At 37.2% G+C, this 23470-nt stretch overlaps 1 protein-coding gene and 1 long non-coding RNA gene across 6 annotated transcripts in view; one reads left to right on the top strand and one right to left on the bottom strand.

Moving 5' to 3' along the window:
• SHISA9 (shisa family member 9) overlaps nt 1-23470 on the bottom strand; it is a 184503-nt gene that overhangs the window by 155519 nt on the left and 5514 nt on the right. For all 3 annotated transcript variants that reach the window (XM_061473243.1, XM_061473244.1, XM_061473242.1), the window contains one exon: nt 20271-20398. In XM_061473243.1, coding sequence (XP_061329227.1) covers nt 20271-20398 — 128 coding nt within the window. The remainder of the gene's footprint in view (nt 1-20270; nt 20399-23470) is intronic.
• The window catches only part of LOC133279491 (uncharacterized), a 54295-nt gene that overhangs the window by 27277 nt on the left and 3548 nt on the right, over nt 1-23470 (top strand). The window lies entirely within an intron of this gene.

The raw sequence follows: 23470 nt of genomic DNA, 5'->3' as shown, positions 1-23470 counted from the left end.
TTATTTAATTGTCCAGTGGACACCAAGTGTCTAAATGAAGCAACAAAAATTTGTTCATTGGTAATGTGAAAGGAAGTTTATGGTACTGGCATAAAACACAGTATACGTAGTAACATTTAGTCTATGATTCTATGATTCTATATTAGATAATAACCTTTTCCACAAGTGGTGTTCAGCAGTATGATAACAAAACCCTTCCAAAATCAATGTCACTAACAGTGAATAGTTTACTTGGCAGAGGTGAGAGGTGCTTATAGTAACTTGTATCTCTTTATTAGTTCCTAAGCTGTGTAAAAGTAAACGTAATGATTTGGGGGGTGGGAGGGAGAACACACACCAAAAAGCCAGAAGCAGTGCTATTTATTCATTTCTTTCTAACAATTTAATTTGTTTCTGTAAGAATCTGCTTTACTTTGTACATCTTCTGTTAATCTCTATGTGTCTTGGTAAATATATTTATGGTATAGACCCCTATATTGAAATGTCAGAGGCAAGCTAGATTTTAAAACACTTCTTCTACCAAAAGAGATCACATAAATTTTCCAGTTTGATGTAGTTGAGAGTGTCTGACTGAACTAGTGAGTAAAACTTCTTTTTTCGCACATGTATACTAATAGCTTCAAGCAACAGTGAACAATTGTCTTTAAGGGTTTCATCATTCTGTGATTGGAATTCTGATAAAAGATTAAAAACTGGGTTTTTGCTTTGATTTTTCAGACACATTTTTCAGTGACAAGGACAGTAAATATGTTACCACTAAGTATTTTCAGTATTTGGTCTGTATTTCAGAGATTCTCATCTGAAAAAATGTTAGTTTGGCCGTCTGTATTTCTAAGTTAACTGGTTGTAGAAGATTGATCAAAAAAAACAGGTGTAAAATGTTTTGTTTTCTCTAGAGGTAGTGCTGGGTCTGGTTACTTCAACCAGACCCAACCAGGTTATATAGCACTCCAAATGCTATATATTAAAATCATTTATGTTAAGAAAATACAACAAAACTGAGTCCATTCTGAAGTAAAACCACTTTCTAAACAAAGGTCACCTTTCAGTCTGTAAATATATTAAAATGTCCAGGAAAGATGCCAGACTATAGCTCTCTGACCGCGCTGGTATCCGCAGCAGAGACACCAAATAGCAATGTACCCTTCCCTTCCATTCACCGTCTCCGCTATACCCCTGCAGTTATGAAAGGATACATTGAAGAGCTACAGCAATTACTTTGTGAAGTGAGCTGTGCTCAAGAATGTTGGTGGAAATATCTGTGAAAGCAGGAGAGGGAGCCTTTTGCAGAAGCAGAGGACTGACCAGGGACAGGCCTTCAGAAATCACTGCTGCTTGCACTCTGCCCCTCCTCTCTGAAACCCCTCCACAATACCATGTGAATTATGACAGTGACATGGCCATAAAGTAGATATTATATTAGTTCCCTTTATTGAGGAAGCTGGAAATTATCTGACTCAAGACAGCTGCCCTGACTGCTTGGACTTTAATAGATTCCCTGATCAGGCAGAAAGCTGCCAAGAAAATGAGATTCAGTCACTCGCAGTGGTGCAAGATGATGCCAGCGTATAAGGGATGTGCACAGATAATGTTTTTACAGCACTGACTGTCTCAGGCTTGATCAAAAGTTGCTAATTTCATACACCTCTTTTCCTTGACTTCAATGAGCTTTGGATTGAGCCCTTTGAGAGCAGACATAAGCTAAAAATACTGCAGTGCTAAGACTGTGTAAAGTCAGTAGAAAAATATGATCAAATTTATCATTATAATATTCAGCAGTTTGTAAACTCATTAACATTTGCAGAGAATATGCTGTTTTACCTGTGACCTATAAATTCTGGAAAACTCAGGAGAATTGCCACTCTGAGCAATGGTGATGGCAAAGATATTCTGGAGGAAGTATGATGAAGCCAAGTGGCATAGTTTAATTGAAGTTGCTATTGTTATAAAAGCTTCATGGGATGCAAATGACAAGTCACTGTACATCTAAACAATTACAGAGATTGCACAGAGTGGGGTTAAGGCTGATGAAATTATGTAGGAAAGTGTAAGTCAGGTTAGCATGGTATTGCCCACAAATTAAAATACATTTCATACAATAGAGACCATGTGTAGCAATAAAAGGATGGATGATAATCATGCCCCCTATTCCAAGTCTGCCTAATGTTTTTTCAAACCTGCAAGCATTGAGGGCAAAAAGTACAAATTCAAGGTTAGCTCAATAATATCAGCCTCACGGGGATCACATGGAGGCAGTAGAAAGAATATTGGAAGGGAAAAGGAAGATATAATAGCCATGAAGATATTTGCAGACTGAATAGAGAATTGTGAATCTTTAGCTGTGGCAGAACGCCTTGGAGAGTCAGCAACCGTGGTCTCATGAAGAAGAACAACACAGACAGTGCTTGAAATCTTTTTATATGAAAGGAGCCTTTCAATTAAGATTTTTTTTAATTTTATGGTTTTACCAATAAGTTAAGATTTAAAAATAATACCAATTTTTATTAGCTTTTATTGATTCATGAATCCATACCCCTTGTTATTAGCATTAGAATTTAGAACTTGTTGTAAATAAGGACTGTCTATAACTAAAGGAAAAGCTCAAAAGAGTATTTTGTATTTCCACAGTTTGCATTCTGATTCTGTATTTTCTTCAATCACAATGTGCTTTAAAGCAGCCTCAAAGTTGTGCCAGCCATCCTGGCTCCTAATGAGTTAAAGGACTACCTGGGGTTACTGTTACAAGGACAACCTCAGTGATGCCATGTTTTTCTTCCTTGCAAAAGGGCTGCAATCCCTGGTGCTTGCTACAGTTCTTACAACGGAAGGTGCAGTTCTAGCTATTGAAGGGAACTTCTGGCCAACTGCACCGAGTTCCTGGCTCTTCTCACCCCAAGCCCAAAAGGTCCACATCCGGGCCAGGCTCACACTAAAATATTATGAATCAAAGACTGAGGGTTACCTGCTGGTTGTATATGGAGCTGTGGGAGCTACATGTGGCTGGTTTGCTGCAGAGGTTATGTCAGTATGGTTTTTGAAGTGTATTATTTGTGCAAGCAAAATCCAAAATCAATGCCAGCAACAGTTGTGCCATACCACATGCTCACTGCTTGTTTGGATTATTCTGTTTATGTGCTACATTTTATATAGCAGAACTCCCAGTATTAAGGAATCATTTAAATGTGTTTTAAAAAATTAATTAGAGCTGTGATCCATCCTGGAGGTCATTTATCAGGGTAACTCCTGAAAACTCTGGAATTCTTTTTACTCTCAAGAGACAGAGTATTAATCTGTTTTTATCAGGTGGGAAAATTATGTTGGGAGAAGATCAATGTTTAGGAATATCAGAATAGATCTCATAGAATAATTTGGCAAAAGGTATGTGAGTTGATCACAGATATTCAGGAAATTAACTGATGTCCTGAATTCCACTGCCACAGATGTGACAGGAATACCTATTTGTGTGCGCATCTTTATCTATAAAATGAAAACTAAAATAACTCTGAAAATGTAGCCCTGTCTCTCTAAATTCAGCCTTTAGCTGTGCTGCAGAAACTTCCACATGTGCAGCTGGGGGAGGGGAAAAGCAAGAATTTCTGATGTAGACATTTGTCCGGTAGGAACTAGATGGAACTGCCAGCTTATTACACATGGACCATTGAACACCAAGCAAACACTACCCTCTCCCTCCTGCACATTTGCAGTGTCTGTGGATTTCCTCATATAGTTACTTATCCTATTAGCTTAAGGGAAAAGCTCTAATTGCATTCACATGAAAGCAAAATCTTCAGTATATGCTATTTCCATTAGCAGTATTCTCCTTTTTCCTACTATCAGTTAGGGATTAACAGAACTCTGAGTATTATAAGCATATTTTACACTTCTGGTTTGTACTAATTTATGATACCAAATTAAGTAAAGAAAAAATTAATCACACATTTATCATTAAAAAAAAGAAATTATCACTGAAATATGACATGTAGCACAGAAGGATAGCAGCAATTCGGCTTCACAGCCCACGTGCTGATTATAGGAGCTGCTGGGTAAAATTAGAGGACTTGTATTATACAGGGGGTATCTGTATAGATCATAGATCTAATAGAACTCATTTCTTCTCTGAAAGCTAGGAATCCACACAGTCCATGCAGCTAAGAGGTAGTCAGAGGTGGAGGCTGGACAACGCAAGCATACTGTGGATCACAGAAATGCCCATTCACTTTTCCCCTTTTCTCCCACCACGAGGGAATTTAGATACCACTGAGATTACTTTAGCCTGAAGCGTGTTGTACCAGCAGTGAGAGAAGAGAGAGCAGAGGCAGTCTGCCTCACGAGATAGCCCAGGTACTCTGTCAGTCTGTCACAGAATTATTTCCACCAAGTAATGATTCCACCCAAAACTGTCCATCAAGAAAGCTAATATTTTCCATTCAGAAGACCTTTCTTTTCCTTCCAGAAAGCCAAATATTTTCATAAATTAAATATTTGCTAATAAACACTCTCACCTCTGTTTTTAGCAATTCCATCTTCTTAAGAGAATAGGTTACTGACTCTATTAAAAAACTGTCAGGCTTATTTCTTTCCAGATTGTTTAATGCTCAAAGTATTAGAAATCTAGTGACAGATAGTTCAGGCTGCAAACTTACAAACCGGCCACTGTTATATACTCAATATGACTGTATTTAAACTGCGGATTCAGATGTAACAAGCTCCACTTTCGGTTTAATCAGATCCAGTCCCTTAAGTCTTTTTTTTCCCCCCACAACAGTGTTTTTGCCAATGCTTGTGTCCATATCAATAAAAGGATTTTTTTTCATACTCTCAGATTTTATATCTGATTTTTGAACCACCATTGCCAACTGAGCTAATTTCTTTAGTGAACTGCATAAAAATTAATAAATTAGCCTGGTTACTCACTTTACATATTAAATATTTTAATACTCTTATATAAAGCATTATAGATACTAAAATCCTGAGGTTTCTCCCTTCAGAATGAGCTCCTGGTTAGTAGCAATTTTTAATTTTTCCAAAGTGTTTAATAACTGTGTTAACCTGGAGTTGCAGGGAAACTGGAAAGTGTTCTCTAGTCAGCAGCTGTGATCCTGGCAGACTGTCAGGTTGTTTGTGACCTCTAGAAATCCTGAAGGTTTTGATCAGCATTTCCTTAACCCCAGTACTGGTTTATTTCTGTTTTAAATTACATTTCAGTCTACCCAGGGCAGGTAATAAGGTTAACATAAGTGATACAACAGATCGTCACAAGCATCCTTCTATTATGAGATGGGCATATCTTGATTATGCAAACAAGGATAGTGTTTATTGTGTTCTATTTCTGAAATTATTATAGTATTATGCTGATACAAATAGTACTGTCGCACCTCAAGTGTATTGATTTAAAACATAGTGGATGGAATTCAAAGACTGACAAAGACAATGAAAGACAATATCCTACTGAAAGACAAAAACCCAAGGTTGTATCAGGATGAGTGTGTTATTGTAACTTTCACATTATTTTGCACTAATTCATGAGACCTGAAGATAGAAATTTCTTGAATTTTTTGTGCCTGTAGAGTTAATTTTTACCATAAAGTGTTATAAATAATGGGTGAAAAGGTCACGCTGCTGCTGCTAAAATACATTTGTTTGTGTCAGAATGTGCAGTGAGTTAGTTCAAGGAATCTTGTAGTAACTACAGATAATATTAGAAAATGCATCTCTCGGCAGGCACATTTTGTTTATATATTCATATAAGAGTGTGTTACTAGCAACATGTACTAGCAATATTGTTACAAGCAAAATGAAGATTGCTTACCCAGCAGGGGAAAAAAATACATTATGTTACTCTCCATTTACCCTCTTGATCCAATGTCAGTGGTGCACTGAGAATACAATGTGCTATATGCATTACATATTACACAGCACATGTGGGGGGTATGTATATTAATATATGTAGCTATGCATACTGTGGCAGCTTACATGTACCACGTAAGTGGCCTAAATTCAGAAATTTGAGAGAGAAGAGGAATGTCGTGTCCTATCGTAGAACATACATAGACTTGCAGTATCCTGAAGTGATAAGTATGTGAAAGTGTGTAAAAAAACACAATTATTTGTTTTTAAAAAACAAATTATTATTCTGAGTTATTCTGAGTGGCACAACTTCAAGCTTTTAAAAATTCATAACACTCTTTCAGCTGGAGTTGGTGTTGAAACTGAGACAAACTTAGGCTGTCTTTTCCCATATTACCTTTTATGGATCCTTATGCTGCAATGACATTTCAATAGTGAGCTATTTTCTTCCATGCATTTACAAGTGTTTTCATTGATTTTTTTAATTAATCATGACCTTTAAACAAACACTGATTTATTCTGCAAATTGCAGAACAGGACATAAATTTACATATTGGTGATCACTTCCAGAAACTGATGTCAGGTATTGGCTATTTCATTTCATCTCTTCTGGCAGTGTTTTTCTAGAATACTTGCCTTGTCACTGACTGTGGCATATCTTCACTACAACTGCCAGGCACAGAACAGCATAATCACAAACATGAAGGCAAGAAAAGCTTTGATGGGTGAGGAGGAGATCAGATAAGAGAGATAGATTGAGCTGAAACAATGGTATCATCCACTAGATACTTCTCGGTGTGAGGAGAATGAGACAGCCTGGCCTGCTTTTGAGTCATACCCGGGTAAATCGTTGTTATTGCTGTTGTTGCAAAATGAGTTTGGTTTTTTTGGGCTCGCTGTCACTTTCTTTCTGATATCATTTATCTGTGGCTTAAAAAGAAAAATATAATAAGGTTATCATCCAAATATCTACCAAATGAGTTAAGGCAATACAGTGCCACATGGTCAGTCCAGGTAACTTTACCCAAGGGGTAATAACTGTCGTGCAGACACAGCTCTCTGCTCTGAAGTTCAGTGAACTATGTAGGCAGCTGCATGTGTTACACATTACCTAGTTCTGGAAATTAAATTCTTGTTGGGAAAAGAAAAAAAAAAAAAAAAAAGGAGTCTCTGGAGCATTTTAAATAGAACCCACTCTCTCTGTGTGCTTTCTGATACCTTCTTTATGAACTGAAGCTCTTCATTGTCATCTCCCTTTGACAGCTGCTTTCATCCCATATGTTCAATATATCCGCTCTCAGCAAGTTACCTTTTCAGCTGGCATTTCTTTATGTTAAGGCTATGCTGATCCTCATTCGTGAATTGGATCTGCAGGGCTTCCTGATGTTGTGTACTATAGTTTGCCAAACCTAGTTTGCTCTGATGTGTAGTGAGAGCAGTGAATACAACTTCAGACAGCTGTGGCAGCAGCAATCTAGGCTATCCAGCAGGTATCTAACCATCAATATGATAATGTACTGTTGGACCACAGCCAGCTCTGCCCTGACTTCTGCAACACTTTTCTACAGTATGAGCACAAAGATAATCTGGTGCTCAGAGGCACTCAGCCTGCATGCAGTCAGACAAAAAAAAAAAAAAAAAGCTTAGGTTTGCTCTATATGGACATCACTCCAGCTGTAAGGCCTCACCATATAGAAGGGGTGTCAGGAACTCTGTCAACACAAGAGGAAGTGTGTACCTGCTTCATTCCTGTGTAAAAAAGCACTCCGTGTCTTAGTCAGAGGAAAGCTGGTGAGAATAACAGTTAAGAGCTGTCACTGATATCAAATCCAAAGGACAGAGCAAACAGTCTGTCTACCACTTGCAATTATCTCACACAGGTCAAATTGAGTGAAATTTGTGGCTGGAAGTTACTGTGAGAATGTTTCAAAAGGATTCTTCAGATAAGGCATTGATCATGACATACTGATTGCCAGGATTGCCAACATTAGCCTATGATGTTGGTCTATGACATGCAGATGTCCTGGTTTTAATTTACTGGGATGATAATTAAGATGAAATTATTTCTGTTAATTCCTTCAAAGCTGAAAAGACTTGTCAGTAACTACATGAGAAGAATATTCTTAAAATTACTAGCTCATGCTCATGAACTTCCAGGGTGCAGTGGTCCCAGACTCTATATAGGCTACACTCTATGGGGCAAGTAAATTCAGTTCTTCATACATAGATTTCATACAAGGAAATATGCACTTAGGATTTTTTTCCTTTGTAATACACTAGTTAGCCTCAAATTGCTTAACACCAGCAACTTTCCATCCATGGAGCTGTGCAATATCTACTTTCCCAAGAGTGCTGCAAGCCATAAAGGAGGATTAATACTGCTTTTGAACTGCATTAACTACTGTGTGAATTTTCCACTCAGAAACTTTTAGCAGATACTTAATATCACGTAAAGCAGAAATAAGAATAGTAAACAATAAATCAGATGTCAAGTTTTGAGCTTGCATTTTCCTCTGTGGTCTGATCTTCTGACATATCCTGACTCCCTTCAGACTTTCCTATACAATTAATTTAGACACTACAAACAAGGCATCATCCCAATAGATAACTTCTTTGATCCACAGGGAAGAGAATATGACATAGATTACTCCATCCTCCTTTTCTTTTTTTCTTGGTATTCCCAACCTGTGATGGCTAGATTTCTATATTTGATGATTACAGACTCTGAGAGCAGTCATATAAGTATCTCAATACTTCTTTATGGATCCAAATTTCACCTTAACAACATCTTGTAGCATTTTATTGCATTCAGTAAATAATTCTAGGCTTATTGATCCTAAAAGAGAACAAAGCTATTGTTTGTTTGGGTTGGTTTGTGGGTTTTCTGTCTAGCTATTTGTTACTCCCTCTATAACTTTCAACCTATTTGCCCTTGTTGGTATTTTTGAGATCTCTAGGATCATAGAATCATAGAATAGTTAGGGTTGGAAAGGACCTTAAGATCATCTAGTTCCAAGCCCCACTGCCATGGGCAGGGACACCTCCCACTAAACCATGCCACCCAAGCCTCTGTCCAACATGGCCTTCAACACCACCAGGGATGGAGCATTCACAACTTCCCTGGGCAACCCATTCCAGTGCCTCACCACTCTCACAGTAAAGAACTTCTTCCTTATACCCAACCTAAACTTTCCCTGTTTAAGTTTTAACTCATTACCCCTTGCCCTATCACTACAGTCCCTAATGAAGAGTCCATCCCTAGCACAGGCCCCCTTCAGATACTGAGGTCTCCACACAGCCTTCTCTTCTCCAGGCTGAACAGCCCCAACTTCCTCAGCCTGTCTTCATACAGGAGATGCTCAAGCCCCCTGATCATCCTCATGGCCCTCCTCTAGACTTGTTCTAACAGTTCCATGTCCTTTTTATGTTGAAGACACCAGAACTGCACACAATACTCCAGGTGAGGTCTCATAAGAGCAGAGTAGAGGGGCAGGATCACCTCCTTCGACCTGCTGGTCACGCTCCTTTTGATGCAGCCCAGGATACGGTTGGCTTTCTGGGCTGCAAGCGCACACTGAAGCCGGCTCATGTTCATTTTCTCATCAACCAACACCCCCAAGTCCTTCTCCGCAGGGCTGCTCTGAATCTCTTCTCTTCCCAACCTGTAGCTGTGCCTGGGATTGCTCTGACCCAGGTGTAGGACCTTGCACTTGGCATGGTTAAACTTCATAAGGCTGGCATCAGCCCACCTCACAAGTAAAATGAATGGCTGAATGGAGACAAAAGGCTGAAGTAAAAACTCTATACAGGTCTGCTTGGTTTGTTCTGTTCGCTGATCAGTCAGCATATGGCTATATATATCATACTGTTGCATGTATACCAGAATGTGTAACTTTGAAAAAGCCAGAGAATATTATTCTTTGTCCAGACAAAATCAAGAAATGGAAGAGGAACCTGAGGTACTGTGTGTAAGTTATTGAGATGCAGAGGTGTTGGAGTGGAGAGGCACAATCCTTCCTCTTCCTGATGAACAGACATGAGAGGTGCTAAAGAGGAAGGGGGAACAGTGGAGAATTTCAGCAGAGTAAAGTGCTCAGTTACAGAGACTAGGTTTTCATGGACCACCTGCCTTCCCATCTAAAAATATTTAGAAAATCTGAAAATCCTTTTTTGTGCATAGAGCAGATAAGTAATTCACAGTTTGCAGCATAACTCCAGCTCTGTTTCTGGTTCCACAGACATCTTCAGCTATGTCTCTGCATCTGTCGAAATGGTATAAATGGTGTCACCTAGGAAATAAGGTACAGCTTGCAAATAAATATTTCAAGTCAGATTTTCCCAAGTAAAAATGAATGTCTCTGAAATGCTAAATTATGACAACATCATCATATTTTGAAGTGTGTCATTTGAATTGCTGTAAGTGTATTGCACAGCAACTCCTTCAGGCCTCAGATGTACAAAAGAAAGAGCAAACATGCGTAAACCACCATCAGATCCTTAGTTTAACTTCTGGATGAGGATGATGCTGAAAGAACTACTTTTCCTTTTTGGAAGCTGTTAGTAGGCCTCATTTTTTTTTAACACAGGGATGCTCAACTATTAATTTGCTTCCAAATGATAGAAGCATATTGTGTTACATAGGCCAACCCCCCCTGGCCATACCAGGAGAACAGTTAGTTTGTTCTTGGCCAAATACCCCCTTGCAAACGTGCTGACTTGGATCCCTCAGTACTTGGAAAGGCCTCAGTGAAATAAATCTCCATCTACTCCGAATCCAGAGGAATTTTAGACCATTTATGCAAGTGAAAGCTGCCACTTGCAGTTCTATTTTGTGCCAGGGTTCAGTGGCTGAGAATTTAGTATCCACACAAGTCCTCCAAGAGCCCTGTTCTGCATACTGGGGGTGACAACAGTTGTTCAACTACAGCAGCTGGGGTGCCAAAGGGGAGGAGTGTGGAAGAAGAGCACAAAAGGTTCTCTTTTTCCTGTGTGCCAAGGGCACAGACATTTTGCTCATTGGAAGGCTCCAAAACGTTCCTGAAATCAGAACAAAACTGGAAAGTACATCTAGCTGGAAACTACTTCTAGCCTCCTGGCTTCTCAAAACAGCTCTCAGGATGCTTTAATTTGATAAACCATTTGGTAGTTTTCACTGCACTTCCCCTGACTAACTTCTATTACTCGTGGCAATAAACATGCATTTTTCCTTCTCCAGCACTGAGTTCTCCAAGCTCTGTCAATGGTTTTTCTTTTGCGAAGCCATAGGCTAAACCTCCTGCATATCCCTTTATCTGTCTCCTTATCCGAGATTAATAACAAGAACATTATTTCTCTCAGTAAGATATGCATGAGGTCCTAAGTGAGTTTTAGTGCCCCTGGGTAAAAACTTTGTGCTATCAAAAATAGTGAATGCTCTACTATGACTTTTGACCATAAGAACTTCACCTAATTTGTCATGCACATTCACATTTGGGTATATTTGTGTGTGTGTAAAATAACTATTTACCAAATGTGCATTTCTTTATTTAGTAAGGAGTGGATGGTAAAAGACAATTGGATTATTTGGATTATGTTACAAATTCATTATGGATTCAGAAGTGTAGTTATAGCCTTAAGCCTGGGCGCACAGGCATGTTTATGTATATGAGTTAAAAAACAAAAGTATGTTACTGAAGGGTTCTTGAAAGCTATTTAAATGTGTTAAGTAAAAGTTAGAGATTAAATTTATTGGTATACGCAAGAAAACATTCAAATGCACATTGTTATCATCTGGGAATGATTATCAGTGTAATTTTCTATCATGATTCTAGACATTTTTTCAACTATTTTTTCTATTATAACAATCAACACCAAAGCTTATTTCATAAATATTAGACACACTCAGTTCCCTTCTTAACTTTACCTCATAATTATAAAACTGGAGCCAGAGCCAGTGTGTGCATTTCAGGGGAAGTTATGATGTAAAGCAAAGAACATAGAACAAAGGTACTGAAAATCATTTATGATTGAAACTGCAGATTGAAATTTGTGAAAACCTCTGAACAGCATATCAAAATTGCCTCGGAATACTGGGATGTGTCTTCGTAAGCTTTTTAATATATGCAGCCAAGCTCTTCCACCTTAGTTTGAAACCGCTGTACTGCATCTGCTTGGCAAAGTCAGTATGACTATTGAAAAAATTAAGAGGAAAGTAATTCTACAGAATGTTAAATTTCCAATAAGAGCATTTTAACATTTAAAATATAGTATCAAAGTTTTGCACAGCCAGAGTGAATAAAAAACGCACATGGTTAGCTGTGGATATATCAGATTGCAATAGTTAATGCTTGCACCTGAGTGCATGGACAGAAACTGATGTATTAGTGAATTTATATTTTTACTGTTTACGTTACAAATAAATGATTTTTGAGACAAAACATGAGGGTGGGAGTTCTTGGATTTGGAGAGATGATTAAGCTGTAAGTCAACATTTAAAATGATATTGTTTTGGCATGGAAAAGGCAAGTGTAGTTTGTGTTGTGCTGTTGGCAAACCGTAAGTGAAAGCAAAAGGTACTTTTTGTTTGTGTTTCAATGAGGTGATTCATGCCACATTAAACAAAAAAGGTGTTTCAGTCTCTATCCTCTTCATTTTAAGGAGCTAAAATCTGGCATAATACAATCATAAAAGGTTTGGGTTTGTGTTGTTGTTTTGTTTTGTTTACCAAAACATAATTCCTATTATTTTGGCATTGTTTCCTATACCAATTTTTGACATCAAAAATCCCAGTGACACGAAAGATTGCAACAGGCATGAAGCATTGATAATTGATCTTGATGACAGTTGTGGTTAACAGGGGGAATATTTTGCACTGGAAGTTATTCAACATTGAGAATAACGGTATTCAGTGTATCTGTCCAAAGACAAAATACAATTTTAGATATTGAGTAGTATATAATAGGAATAGCACCTCATTAAAAAAATTTAATAAGTAAATCTTAGATTGCAAAGTGCCAGAAGAGTAGAGGATGCTTATTCTTCTAAGAAGTAGTGGCTTTGTTTTCTTGGAAGTATTTGATTCCAGGACATATCAATACCTAATAACAAACACTTGTGGAGCTAAGCCCTTACTAAATACTTATGCTGATAGTACGGAACTAAAAGTGGAATCATGAGGGAAAGACATAACTTTTAGAAAGCCAAATCACATTTAGATATTGCACGTTTCATCTTGTAGATGGTATATTCATCCCTTACTATTGGGCAACATTTAAAGTACTTCAATCTGCACCCCAATGACAGCAAAATGAGTCTCATCCTTTATGTGCGCTAATTAAGTCCGCTGCTGTGTGGCTCAAAGCTGCCTATATCACAGTCTAGTACAGCAATGTTATTTATTAAATAATTATTCAGCCTTTTAAACTACATTATGAAGTGTAAAAATATATGCTAAATATTTTTATTACCATAAGGTTAATTATTGCTGCAAAAGGATGTCAGTGATTAAATGTATGTCTCCCAAATATGTTTTACGTTGATGAATATTTTTATTAAGATATATCAAATTTATCTGAACTAAAAGCTGACTTAAAGAAAATGATAGGATGCAAGGCAATAATCTAATCTAATTGTTCTTATTATAAAATAAATTAAGAAAGAAAGAGTGAAAACTTCATTGTTCAGTCCTAAAGGAAATAGTTCTATAGAACAGAGCTAATGAAGACCTACCCGACATAGTTCAAAACATATCCCACTGACTAAAATTGCAGGAAGGATGCATAACTCATAGATTTTCCAATAAAATTACATCTCACAAGACATATTTTAGAATAGAGACCACTGAACATATGTAATGTTGTTAAGTTCACCATTTAATTTGATTATAGACCCAGGATGCAATCCTTCAATCCTTGTTCATGCAAGATCTTGTGTTTACTATTTGCATTAACCTTTTTTTCTCATGTGCCAGATTAAGTCAACAGGATGATTCTAAAGGTATGGAATTAATTGTATGGTAGGAGCATTACTAGAGTTCTGACATATGACACTCAGTGATGACAGGTGTAGTTATGAATAAAAAGCTATTGCGCATGATATCTATATTAACATTTTCAAAATCATCCTGTTTTCTAAAAGAACCCTAATTGGTGAAATGCAAAACAGTCAATGACAAATGAGATATTCCATTTGTTTCACTTACTGTCTTTCCTAAACAAACTCAGAAGCTCTGATTCTCAGGTTGTAATTAACTTCCTTGAAAACACTCATTGGTGTTTCAAGAAGTTTCATAGCATCTTCTCATAAATCAGCATCATGCATCTGAATTAAAATCTAAATGTAAATTAGAAACATTTTTCATATTAATGATTGTGAGGCTAAACACATATTCAGAACTGATTATACATTACTGCCTTACAGTGACTGACTGAGTTGCAAGAGAAATGCATCTTCAGACTTCTTCTTAACTTTATATGGGAAATTTTGTTTCCAGCATGGAAGCTTTGGATTTCTGGAATTCATTGCTATAGCTGTAATAACTGTATTAACAAAAATTCTAGCACCGATTTGCTAATGATTTGAAGTTCTACTGGTAGAGTAATTTGTAATTTTTGAAGTCAGCATCTAGAAATTAATTTAAAGTGGTTTAAAACGTGGTCTCAAGATAGCTATGACACAGCAGCTTGCAGCTTTTAACCTTAAACTGAAATTACAGTGACAAAATAGAGTATTTCTTTCGTCATGGCTGGTGATATTAGCATGGGCTTTTCCTTGGATGATTAGTTTTGTAAAGTGTGCAATTTAAACGTGGAATATGTCTTCCTCGTTGTACGTTACAATCAAAGCATAATAAGTAGTCCTCTCCCAGGGTTAACTTCTACTAGCTTTTAGATGTTGGGAATTTAATCTCAATTGTCAGATTTTTTGGAATAGTGTGAAGGTGCTTCCTGGACAGATCACAGAAACTCCAGTAGAATTAGTTTTTGCATACCGTTAGAGAAGACTAAAGCTTTGAATGGAAACAAATTCCCAACTCTTGCTGACTACAGTGTCCTCCCTCTGTCATAACACTGTAGTCTCTTGTTCACTAAGTATACCTTCCAATTAAGTTAGCCATTTTATTCTCCCTCATTCTTCACTGTCTCAGAGCACTACATCAGCAGTACTTCTTCACTTCTCCTCCTGTCACTGTGCTAAAACCATCTTTTCTTGGGTTGAAAACTTACTGCTGTTGTCCATCTTTTTCCTCATAAAACGTAGCTGGAGCACTGTCTATATAGCTCAGCTCTTCTCCATACTTTGTCCTTCTGACTGAGCAGGTGAACAGCCAAGAACATAGTCCAGTTCCTCTGGGCTAGACCTGTGCTTAGAGCCAGGGCTAAAAAAAACATTTTACTATAGTCAAATAATCTAGATGCCAATGAGGCCAAGCATTCAGTTATTTGCTTAGTCCTTTGGATTTTGCAGCCCTGTGTCTGAGCATGGGTTTTGGTAGTTTCAAGAAGAAACTGTCACCAGAACTATATCATTCCAGTAATACCTGCACGTTCTCAATGACTACTTTTTCAGTGTTATGCAGTTCATTGTCCAAGAGTTACTGTAAGTAAATTAGTTTTTAATTTTATATACTTCAGGAGCTTTGCATTTTAAAGAATAGTACTTCTCTGAAGTTTCTTAATATGCCTCTATGATTATTTCCAGTGAGGAACAGTAGGAAGTATATTCAAGCAATGGGATACAATGAATCATCTGATACAAACATGTTTATGTATGTTAAACATAAAAACAATTAGCTTGCCAAAGACCATTGTATTCAACAATAACAAAACCCATATTCACTAAGGATGAAAGAGACAGGGAAAAAGCCCTTGCAAATTCCAACCATATTTTCAATGTCAAGCTAGTGAGTTTCTCTCACTGGCAAACAAAGGCTGGCTGAGCTTCCATTTACAGAAATGGGGAAAGTACAGGAATATTGAACGCTTATCGGGATACATGAGAGCTTCAGAAAATACCCTCCTGTTTAAACCGTCTCAACACAGAAATAAAAAAAACAATAAAACCAACAAAAGTAAACTTATTGTAAGGCACCAGTTACAGATATGTCTTTGCTTTGTTTTTAGCGTTAGCATTTGTAGTTAGTAAGTCTCCAGGACAACTGACAATCAAATGCAGCAGCAAACACGTTATTCCCTTGCATATATTTTAGAAGAGAAAATGTCATTTTAATCGCATGTGCTGCAAATCCTTGGCCAGTATTAAAATTGGCCATTTGATACAGTGCAACTCTTCCTTCTTTGAGTGGTATGTTTACAATTCCCTTTTGGAGTGTTAAAGTCAGAATAAAGAAATAATCCATACATGTCAAACTAAGTAAAAGCTAGCACTTTTCATCTGAAAACCTCCATAATCTGGAATTGGCTTCCCTTTAAAGTCACTTTTATCTTGGGAGTCTGCATAAATGCTTTAAATGTACTAGTGCAAGGCTGGTTATTATTGAGGAGAGAATAACAGAGCTTTTACTGATCATTATGAAAAGTTACTGTGGATTGCACTAACTCAAGTATTTGTTTCACTCTGCTGTCATAGATTATGAATTAGAAATAATAGCAGTAATCACATTTCAGAAATGAGGATGTAGCTACAAAGCCTCCTAACTACCACTGCACCAGTGTTATAATCCAAACAAGTTAAATAAATCGCTTACTTTTAACACAACAAGTAGAAAGAAAAAAAAAATCAATCTAGAATGCTTCTGCCTTCTTAAGATTCATAAAAGAGATGAACAAAACAGCTCATTGTGCAGGAAGGTTTGCTTTTGGTTTTATGTTTTTAACATAACTTTTAAATGTCCTCTTTTTTTTTCTTTTTTAATTTTCATTTTATTTTATTTAACATTCCATGTTAGAAAACTGGAGTGCTGTGATTCTTGGCAGATATCTGCTGCTTGCTTTGCAAAGCACCACTACATTCTAATGTATATAAATGAAGGAAAATAATGGAAAAGTAATCCTAAGTAAAGCACAGTACTGGAAGAAAATTATGATGCAACCACTAATGACAGAATAGCTTTTACTAAAAAGCTGCCAGGTTGTCTGGATACATATGGACAAAGAAAAAAACTGGCTTTTTCCAGAACCTCCAATATATCTGCTCTTTTTGGAATATCCGCAAAGAAGGGACAAGAAACTAAGTAAACTGCAAGATGCTGACTAGAGATCTCTACTTTTGGCCTTCCACTGGACTGCTAGTTTTGGCAAACAGCTGTGCTAGCTGCAGGCAGCTCATAAAATCTTTGTCCTCTGGTAACAAACAATTCAGAAACAAAACCACACTCATTTTCAGTGTCAGAGATCATGCAAATTTTGTCATTTTGACAGAGCTTCCTCTTCCACTTTCAGAATGGGTTGGGAGCATCAGCAAAATATTTTCAAGAGGACAGAAAGAGCAAATGAACACTCGCATTAGAATATTTTTAATAATGTTTGGCTTTCAACAGTTGGTCTTCAATATTCTGAAAGACAAAACATGGGAAGGAGGCATAATGCCTAAGAGATTTCCCCTGCCCTCTTTGTATCTATGAGCCAATATGAAAAGTACACCAGCCTGAAATTCGTGTCATTTTGAGATGACTAGTAGATAAAGTGGCAACTTAGAAAAGTAAACTTAAAAATACATATCAAATTGTCTGATGCTAAATTTTCTACCATTTCATTTTCTCTCTATAAGATCTGGAATAGAATTTCTGCTGTAATTCACTCAGGTTTATTTGCTTGTAAAAATACCCAGAAAAGCCTCTCAGTCTTCCATCAGTAGCAGTAGGTAATGCTGCACTGCCAAAGTAATGTCCACTGTTGTGGTGATTCAGAACTCCACTGTAAAATTTCAGATTGCCAAGATACTAGACTTGGAAAATGTGTCTTTGTAATTTTTGTTCATAAAGGTTTTTTTCTGCACTATAAATGCACATGCTCTCAACAGACTTGAAACATTAGTGATGTTCTGACTAATTCTAGTAGGTCATTCAGTCACGTTTTAGATGAGTTTATGAGGGAATATTATGGCAACAAATACAGAATAATGATGTACTTGCTATGAAGTGAATGTATGTAATACTGGTTATAGAATGCCTTGAGCAATTTTACCACTTGAAGGTCTGCATTGAACAATCTAAACTGATTGACTTAATCCATAAAGTTGATTAAAAACTGAAAGAGTTACCATCATAGCTGCTTGCTTCTGAGGTTTGCATCTGTAGCAGGAATTCCTGAGCTGCATGTGAAGCAGTCTTGGGACTCACCCTATTCATTACCCAGTTATTAAGATACTGTTATTAGATCCAAAGTTATTAAGATAAGTTATTAGATCCAAGGTAGCAGTAGTACGTCTATACTGTAATTTGCATTGGTGCAAGGGCTGTTTCACATAGAATTCTCTCATCTGTGCCAGAAGGCCAAATTCTGAGACAGAGGTGGTATGGATATCTGGGGTCATCACAAGCCAAGATCCTGAGATACTATTAAATTTATCTTTTTAGTCCTTGCAGTAACTGTATGAATTGTGTTTATATGCAAGAGTATAAGAAGCTTAAATCTGAATTAGAATCTAAGAAACAATGAGTCTAAAGACCTGATATGTTACATTATAGTATACAAAGAGCATTAAGCAAAAGATCTCTGTGGTAATTACTAAGATCTAGATACAATCAGTGCAGTAAAAATCTCTTTATTTTCTGACTCCTTCATTAATTGGGACTCTGCATAAACATTTCACAGGAGAGGAAAATAAATTGTACCCTAACTTCACTCCCACTTTCTTGAAAAGATAGTCACAGGAAGGATCCGGAGATCAGCAAAAAGTTAATACACAGTGCAGAGAGATATTCTGCATATTCTCATCCTCCTTAAACCTTCAGAAGTCCACCACCTCAGCTCCAGAGGGCTAGAGCACCTTTGATTGAGAGAGAAGCATAAGTTTTCCTCCAGAAGTGGTGTGTTTTTATACATTTAGGGATATAATGCTGCAGTATGTATGCACTCCACCACTGCAGTGTAAGACTGCACAGGCCCAGGTGGAAGTACTTTGCTGGAGAGCAGCGCAGATGGATTAGGTATCACACTTCACTATGTATGGTATCCTTATTAGAGGTCACAGCTTTAATTCACTCATATTGCTCTGTAACAGTGTGCATAAGAAATCACAGTCAGCCTCTACCGCAAAACAAGTTATCAGGAGTGCATGCAATGTATGAAACTGTTCTTCCTCATATTGTTTTTATACCCTTCCCCCAAAACAAAGCAGTAAAATCTTTCAATACTGCAGACTGCAGTCCAAATAAAACTCATTCTTTGTCCAAATACAAGCAAATTTTCTGCTTTCTATATTTACAGAAAGATAAGGAAAAGACTAGTGCATATACTTCAAATGTATCAAAATCCAAATACCAATGCAGCAAAAGTATATTTGCAGCAAAATGCACATCTGCATTGATTTACAGCACAGAATAAAGCCATCCACTGCTAACAATGTAAACCTTCCTGAATTATACCCTTTTCTTTTATAAATATATTGAAATTGAATTTGTAAATATATTATCTATAATTTGTAAGCATGCATATGTATTTATATATGCATGTGTATTTAAGATATGGGTGGATATAAAACACAAATACATATCCAAACTAAAATTGCAGTGGAACTGCTCATCACAAAAGCTAAAATTAACTGAGCATGAGAAAGATGTGTACTGTGGTCTAACACAAGACTGAGAAATAAGTTGCCTAGACTTCAGAACCACTTGAAATGTCACCGTATTTCCTCTCCAAGCTCCAAGGTACACTTTTTCCTTGCCTTCAATAACATAAACATGTAATAGCAGATACAGAATGAAAATATTAGTTAAAACTTAAAATAATGATTTTCCTCTCACCTTTCCATTAGGAAAAAAAAAGTGAAAGTGAAAACCACATACAACTTGATGCTCTCTGGGAAAGTACTGAACTCTATTCCTAGTGGAAATAGTATAACAGCCTAGCAAGACCCCTTTCTTACTGGATGTTACAGCCCTAGGAAACATATTGTGAAACCTTGCTGCAAGCAAGGTTTGTATTTTGGTATAACAAACCATGTCATAAGGCATAGCTTGATGAACTGCAAAACCAACAAGTAGAAGGAGACAAAACCAGCAAACCAGTATTAGTCAACCAAGACAACTAATTAAAAATAAATATAACAACTAATTTTTCTATTCAAAATGGCTTTCTCTCAGTGTTATACTGTTTGCACTAGGATAACCTAAATATTTCTGATTCTGAAGTAAGGACTATTTCTAATTTGTGAAAACCCATGTCCTATTGATCTTCAGTTGACATCCAGCACTATTTTTTTCATAATGCCCATTTTAGTGCCAACATTCCAGATTTTAATAAAGTTAAAATGCAACTTACGTAAATTATTTGGCGGAGGCCTCGTCTCCATGTTTTCATAATGTTGCACATGTACTACAATGTTTAGATCTCTTTCCATATGATCTGTTGTACAAGGGCCTTGAGGTCGCATAACATCAGCAAGAGCCCTAGAAAGCAACAACAAAATCAGACCGATACTGCAAAATCTTTAAGGCATTATCAATATATTGTAAGGGTGTTTTTAGTTAGGGATGCCATCCATCATAATGTCTACTGGAGAAATCAGCTCCATTCACAGCAAAATCAGGGAATCAGATTCATTGTGAGACTTAGCACTTGAGGCTCTTTTTAGGTTGTTGTAGACAGTGTGCTAGCAGTAGTACACAGAAACACATTAAGTTCTTTAGCTGTCTTAGCTTTGTAGGAGCATAATTTAAGCTTGTTGAGACTTGCAAAGTTCTGCCATTGCATGTGCTTAGTGACGCTGCCATGTTGTTTAAGCTGGGTGCCTCAGCACCTACTCCCTGTTTGTGAAACTAGTTTTCACAAACAAGTTCTCTTCAACCTGGATTACCAGCAGGGCCTGACAAAGCAAATATTTACACATGCGTTTGCACGGAGCTCCACGCAATGCAGTGGTCTTGGCTGTTGTCAAATTAATAAAAAATGTCAGCAAAAGTGAAAGGTCACAAGATTTTCACGTAGAAATTGAATAGGCAAGGATTTAAGCTTTTCCCATCCACAAGGGAGATGAAAAATGGCTTTCCTAACTCCTGTGAGTCTCCTAGTCACTAAGATGGAGCAAAGCTTGCACAGGCACACTCCTTGCTGCTTTGAAGCCAGTTCAGAAACAGGATAAAAGCTTTATGCTAGCAAAGAGGGGGCAAGCAAAAGGATTCCTAAGTTAGGCCAGGCCCAACCTGGTACTGGTTGTGGACTTTTTCTGCAGAGCTGCAGGCATCAGCTATATCTGAGACAGAATCGTCCTGCTTTGGTGTATTTTCTAAGGACTAATCTCACTGCCAAGTGTCCTACTGAGTGCAAGTCCATTATTCGTCAGACATTTAAGAGCACACATCTGTATAAGCCCTGTGGATCCAGAGTTGGTGACTAAGTTTTAAGCTCCAAAACTCAGCATGACAACATCTAACTCTTGTCTGTGATTCTGGGCTATGGAGTTTTACCATTGACTTCTGTAGGAGCAGGATTAACCCTTAGGTACATGCCACATAGCTACCTGATGAATTACTGTGCCATACAAAAGAGCTGGCCCACCTGCAGAAACTGTTGCCTTAGGCAAAGGAAGCCTGTGGTGTGTGTTACCAGTGTCTTCAGAGTTTTTGTTTTTAAGGGAATGGATTTATTTTCTGGGCACTGTGCCCAGTTTAGTTTAATTTTCTGCAAAATTATATACAGTGTCCCAGATACTGCATCAAGAAAGACTAGTTTATACATTAATAAATAAATAAAACCAAGCACATTCACTGGTGAAAGCCATGGCAAGTGCCATCTATCTCCTCCACCCTACTTCTGTGACATGATGATTTCTTGATCAGGAAGCACTGTGCTTTTAAATATTAAAAAGTAGCTTCATTTAAGTGACAGAGAGGAATCCTGAACTGGATCTTGCTTCAGATTGCAGGAACATTGCTTTGGTACACAGCTGAATAAGACTGATGTTTCATTGTGTTTATGGCTAGCATTATGTAATTAAATTATTAGTTACAGTTGTGATCAACATGTTACAGAATACTCTGTTGATACTGTAAAAGGTCAGAAGACAGTAACCAAATGATTAATGCTATCAGAGGAATGCTCCCATTTGAAGTAATGCTTATACAGCAGAAATAGCAGAGCTGGCCTACATAGCAGAATAATAAAAATTCGATTGAAGAGATCTCACAAAGGTATGTAGGAAAATGGGGAGAAAGGAAAGCATTATATTGCAAAACATAGTTTAAAATAAGGGGGGACCAAAACCGTTAATATCTCCTCAATTTATGCACATATGTCTTTATACAAAGAAACTTCTTGACATCAGTATTCATTCTAATTCCAGAGGCAGCTGGACACATTTCTGGGAAAGGAAGAAAGGCAAATGAAAGTTCCTAACTTCAGTGTGGGAGTTAAAACTGTGAGATCTCGTAATACATGGATTAGTATTTCCCAACTTTGTGAGAACAGGTTTTCAGAAACACTTTCATTGTCCTTTATTTAAATATTGTTCACTGTAGACTTTACATAACACCCCGTATGAAAGCAGATTAACAACTGCTTGTCTGTGAAAATGCCAACTGAGTTTTCTACCATTTTAGGGTGGCCTTTTCAAAGAGGTTTTAAGGAATTAGCTGTCCAGCTCCCACTGTATTAAGAAAAAAGGAACTACTCGCCCTCAAGTTCTATTTTTAACAACACAGTACCTATGTTTATACTGTGTTAGTCAAAGTTGTATACTCTCCTCAGGGCTGAATAGCTCATATAACAAAGAGCTTGTCCTTATCTTCCACTGATGTCAGGGAGAGTTAAAAATGTATAGCAGCTTGTATCACTGAAGTACAAAGGAAATGCTGTAGCTGTATTTTTTTCTTTTAGGGATTTGCCCATATAATGAAAAAGGGAGGTTTGTGCCCCAGTACATGGTGAAATCCTTGAATAGATCTTTGCTTTGAAAAATTCCACGTAGGCCAACAGGCTGTTATAATACCTTCATGCATTTGGCTCACCTGAATATCATCATATAGATCTTACTACCTGAAGAAACTGTTAGAGTGAATTGCACTGAAAAATTATATATACATAAAGGGTCTTTTCTACACCTTTGCTATACTGAATGATTTTTTAAGGAAATGTATAATACAAGATAACCTTCTAATCAGGTAGCTAAATCACTGGGTCCTGTGTACTGATACTGATTGCACTATTACCGAAGTGGAGAAACATTACCTACTAAGGAGTTCATGGCCCAGAACTATCCAGGTATCACAAACTTCAGCATTTCTCTTGCTATAAATTTTTTCTCTTTGGCTATGTAATACTATTTTCAGGTGTTACAAAGCATGTGGAGCCAGGTGTTTCCCTTATGGGTACAAGCTTGAAGAAGCTGAAGCATAGGTTATTTCATAAAAGGTCACTTGTTATATTTTGCCTCCAAAACTGGGTCAAACCTCGTAAGGGAAATAATTTCACATGTAGGATTCACAATTTTGGCAAGTCGGACTGTTTTTGGCCCCAGGTACATG

The sequence above is a fragment of the Pezoporus flaviventris genome, unplaced genomic scaffold (genome assembly GCF_033815535.1).
Source record: "Pezoporus flaviventris isolate CSIRO_AGI_PZ_B2104156 unplaced genomic scaffold, CSIRO_AGI_Pfla_v1 ptg000078l, whole genome shotgun sequence".
Taxonomy (NCBI): Eukaryota; Metazoa; Chordata; class Aves; order Psittaciformes; family Psittacidae; genus Pezoporus; species Pezoporus flaviventris.
The sequence above is the reverse complement of the archived record's forward strand: the minus strand, read 5'-3'. Positions and strand labels throughout refer to the sequence as shown.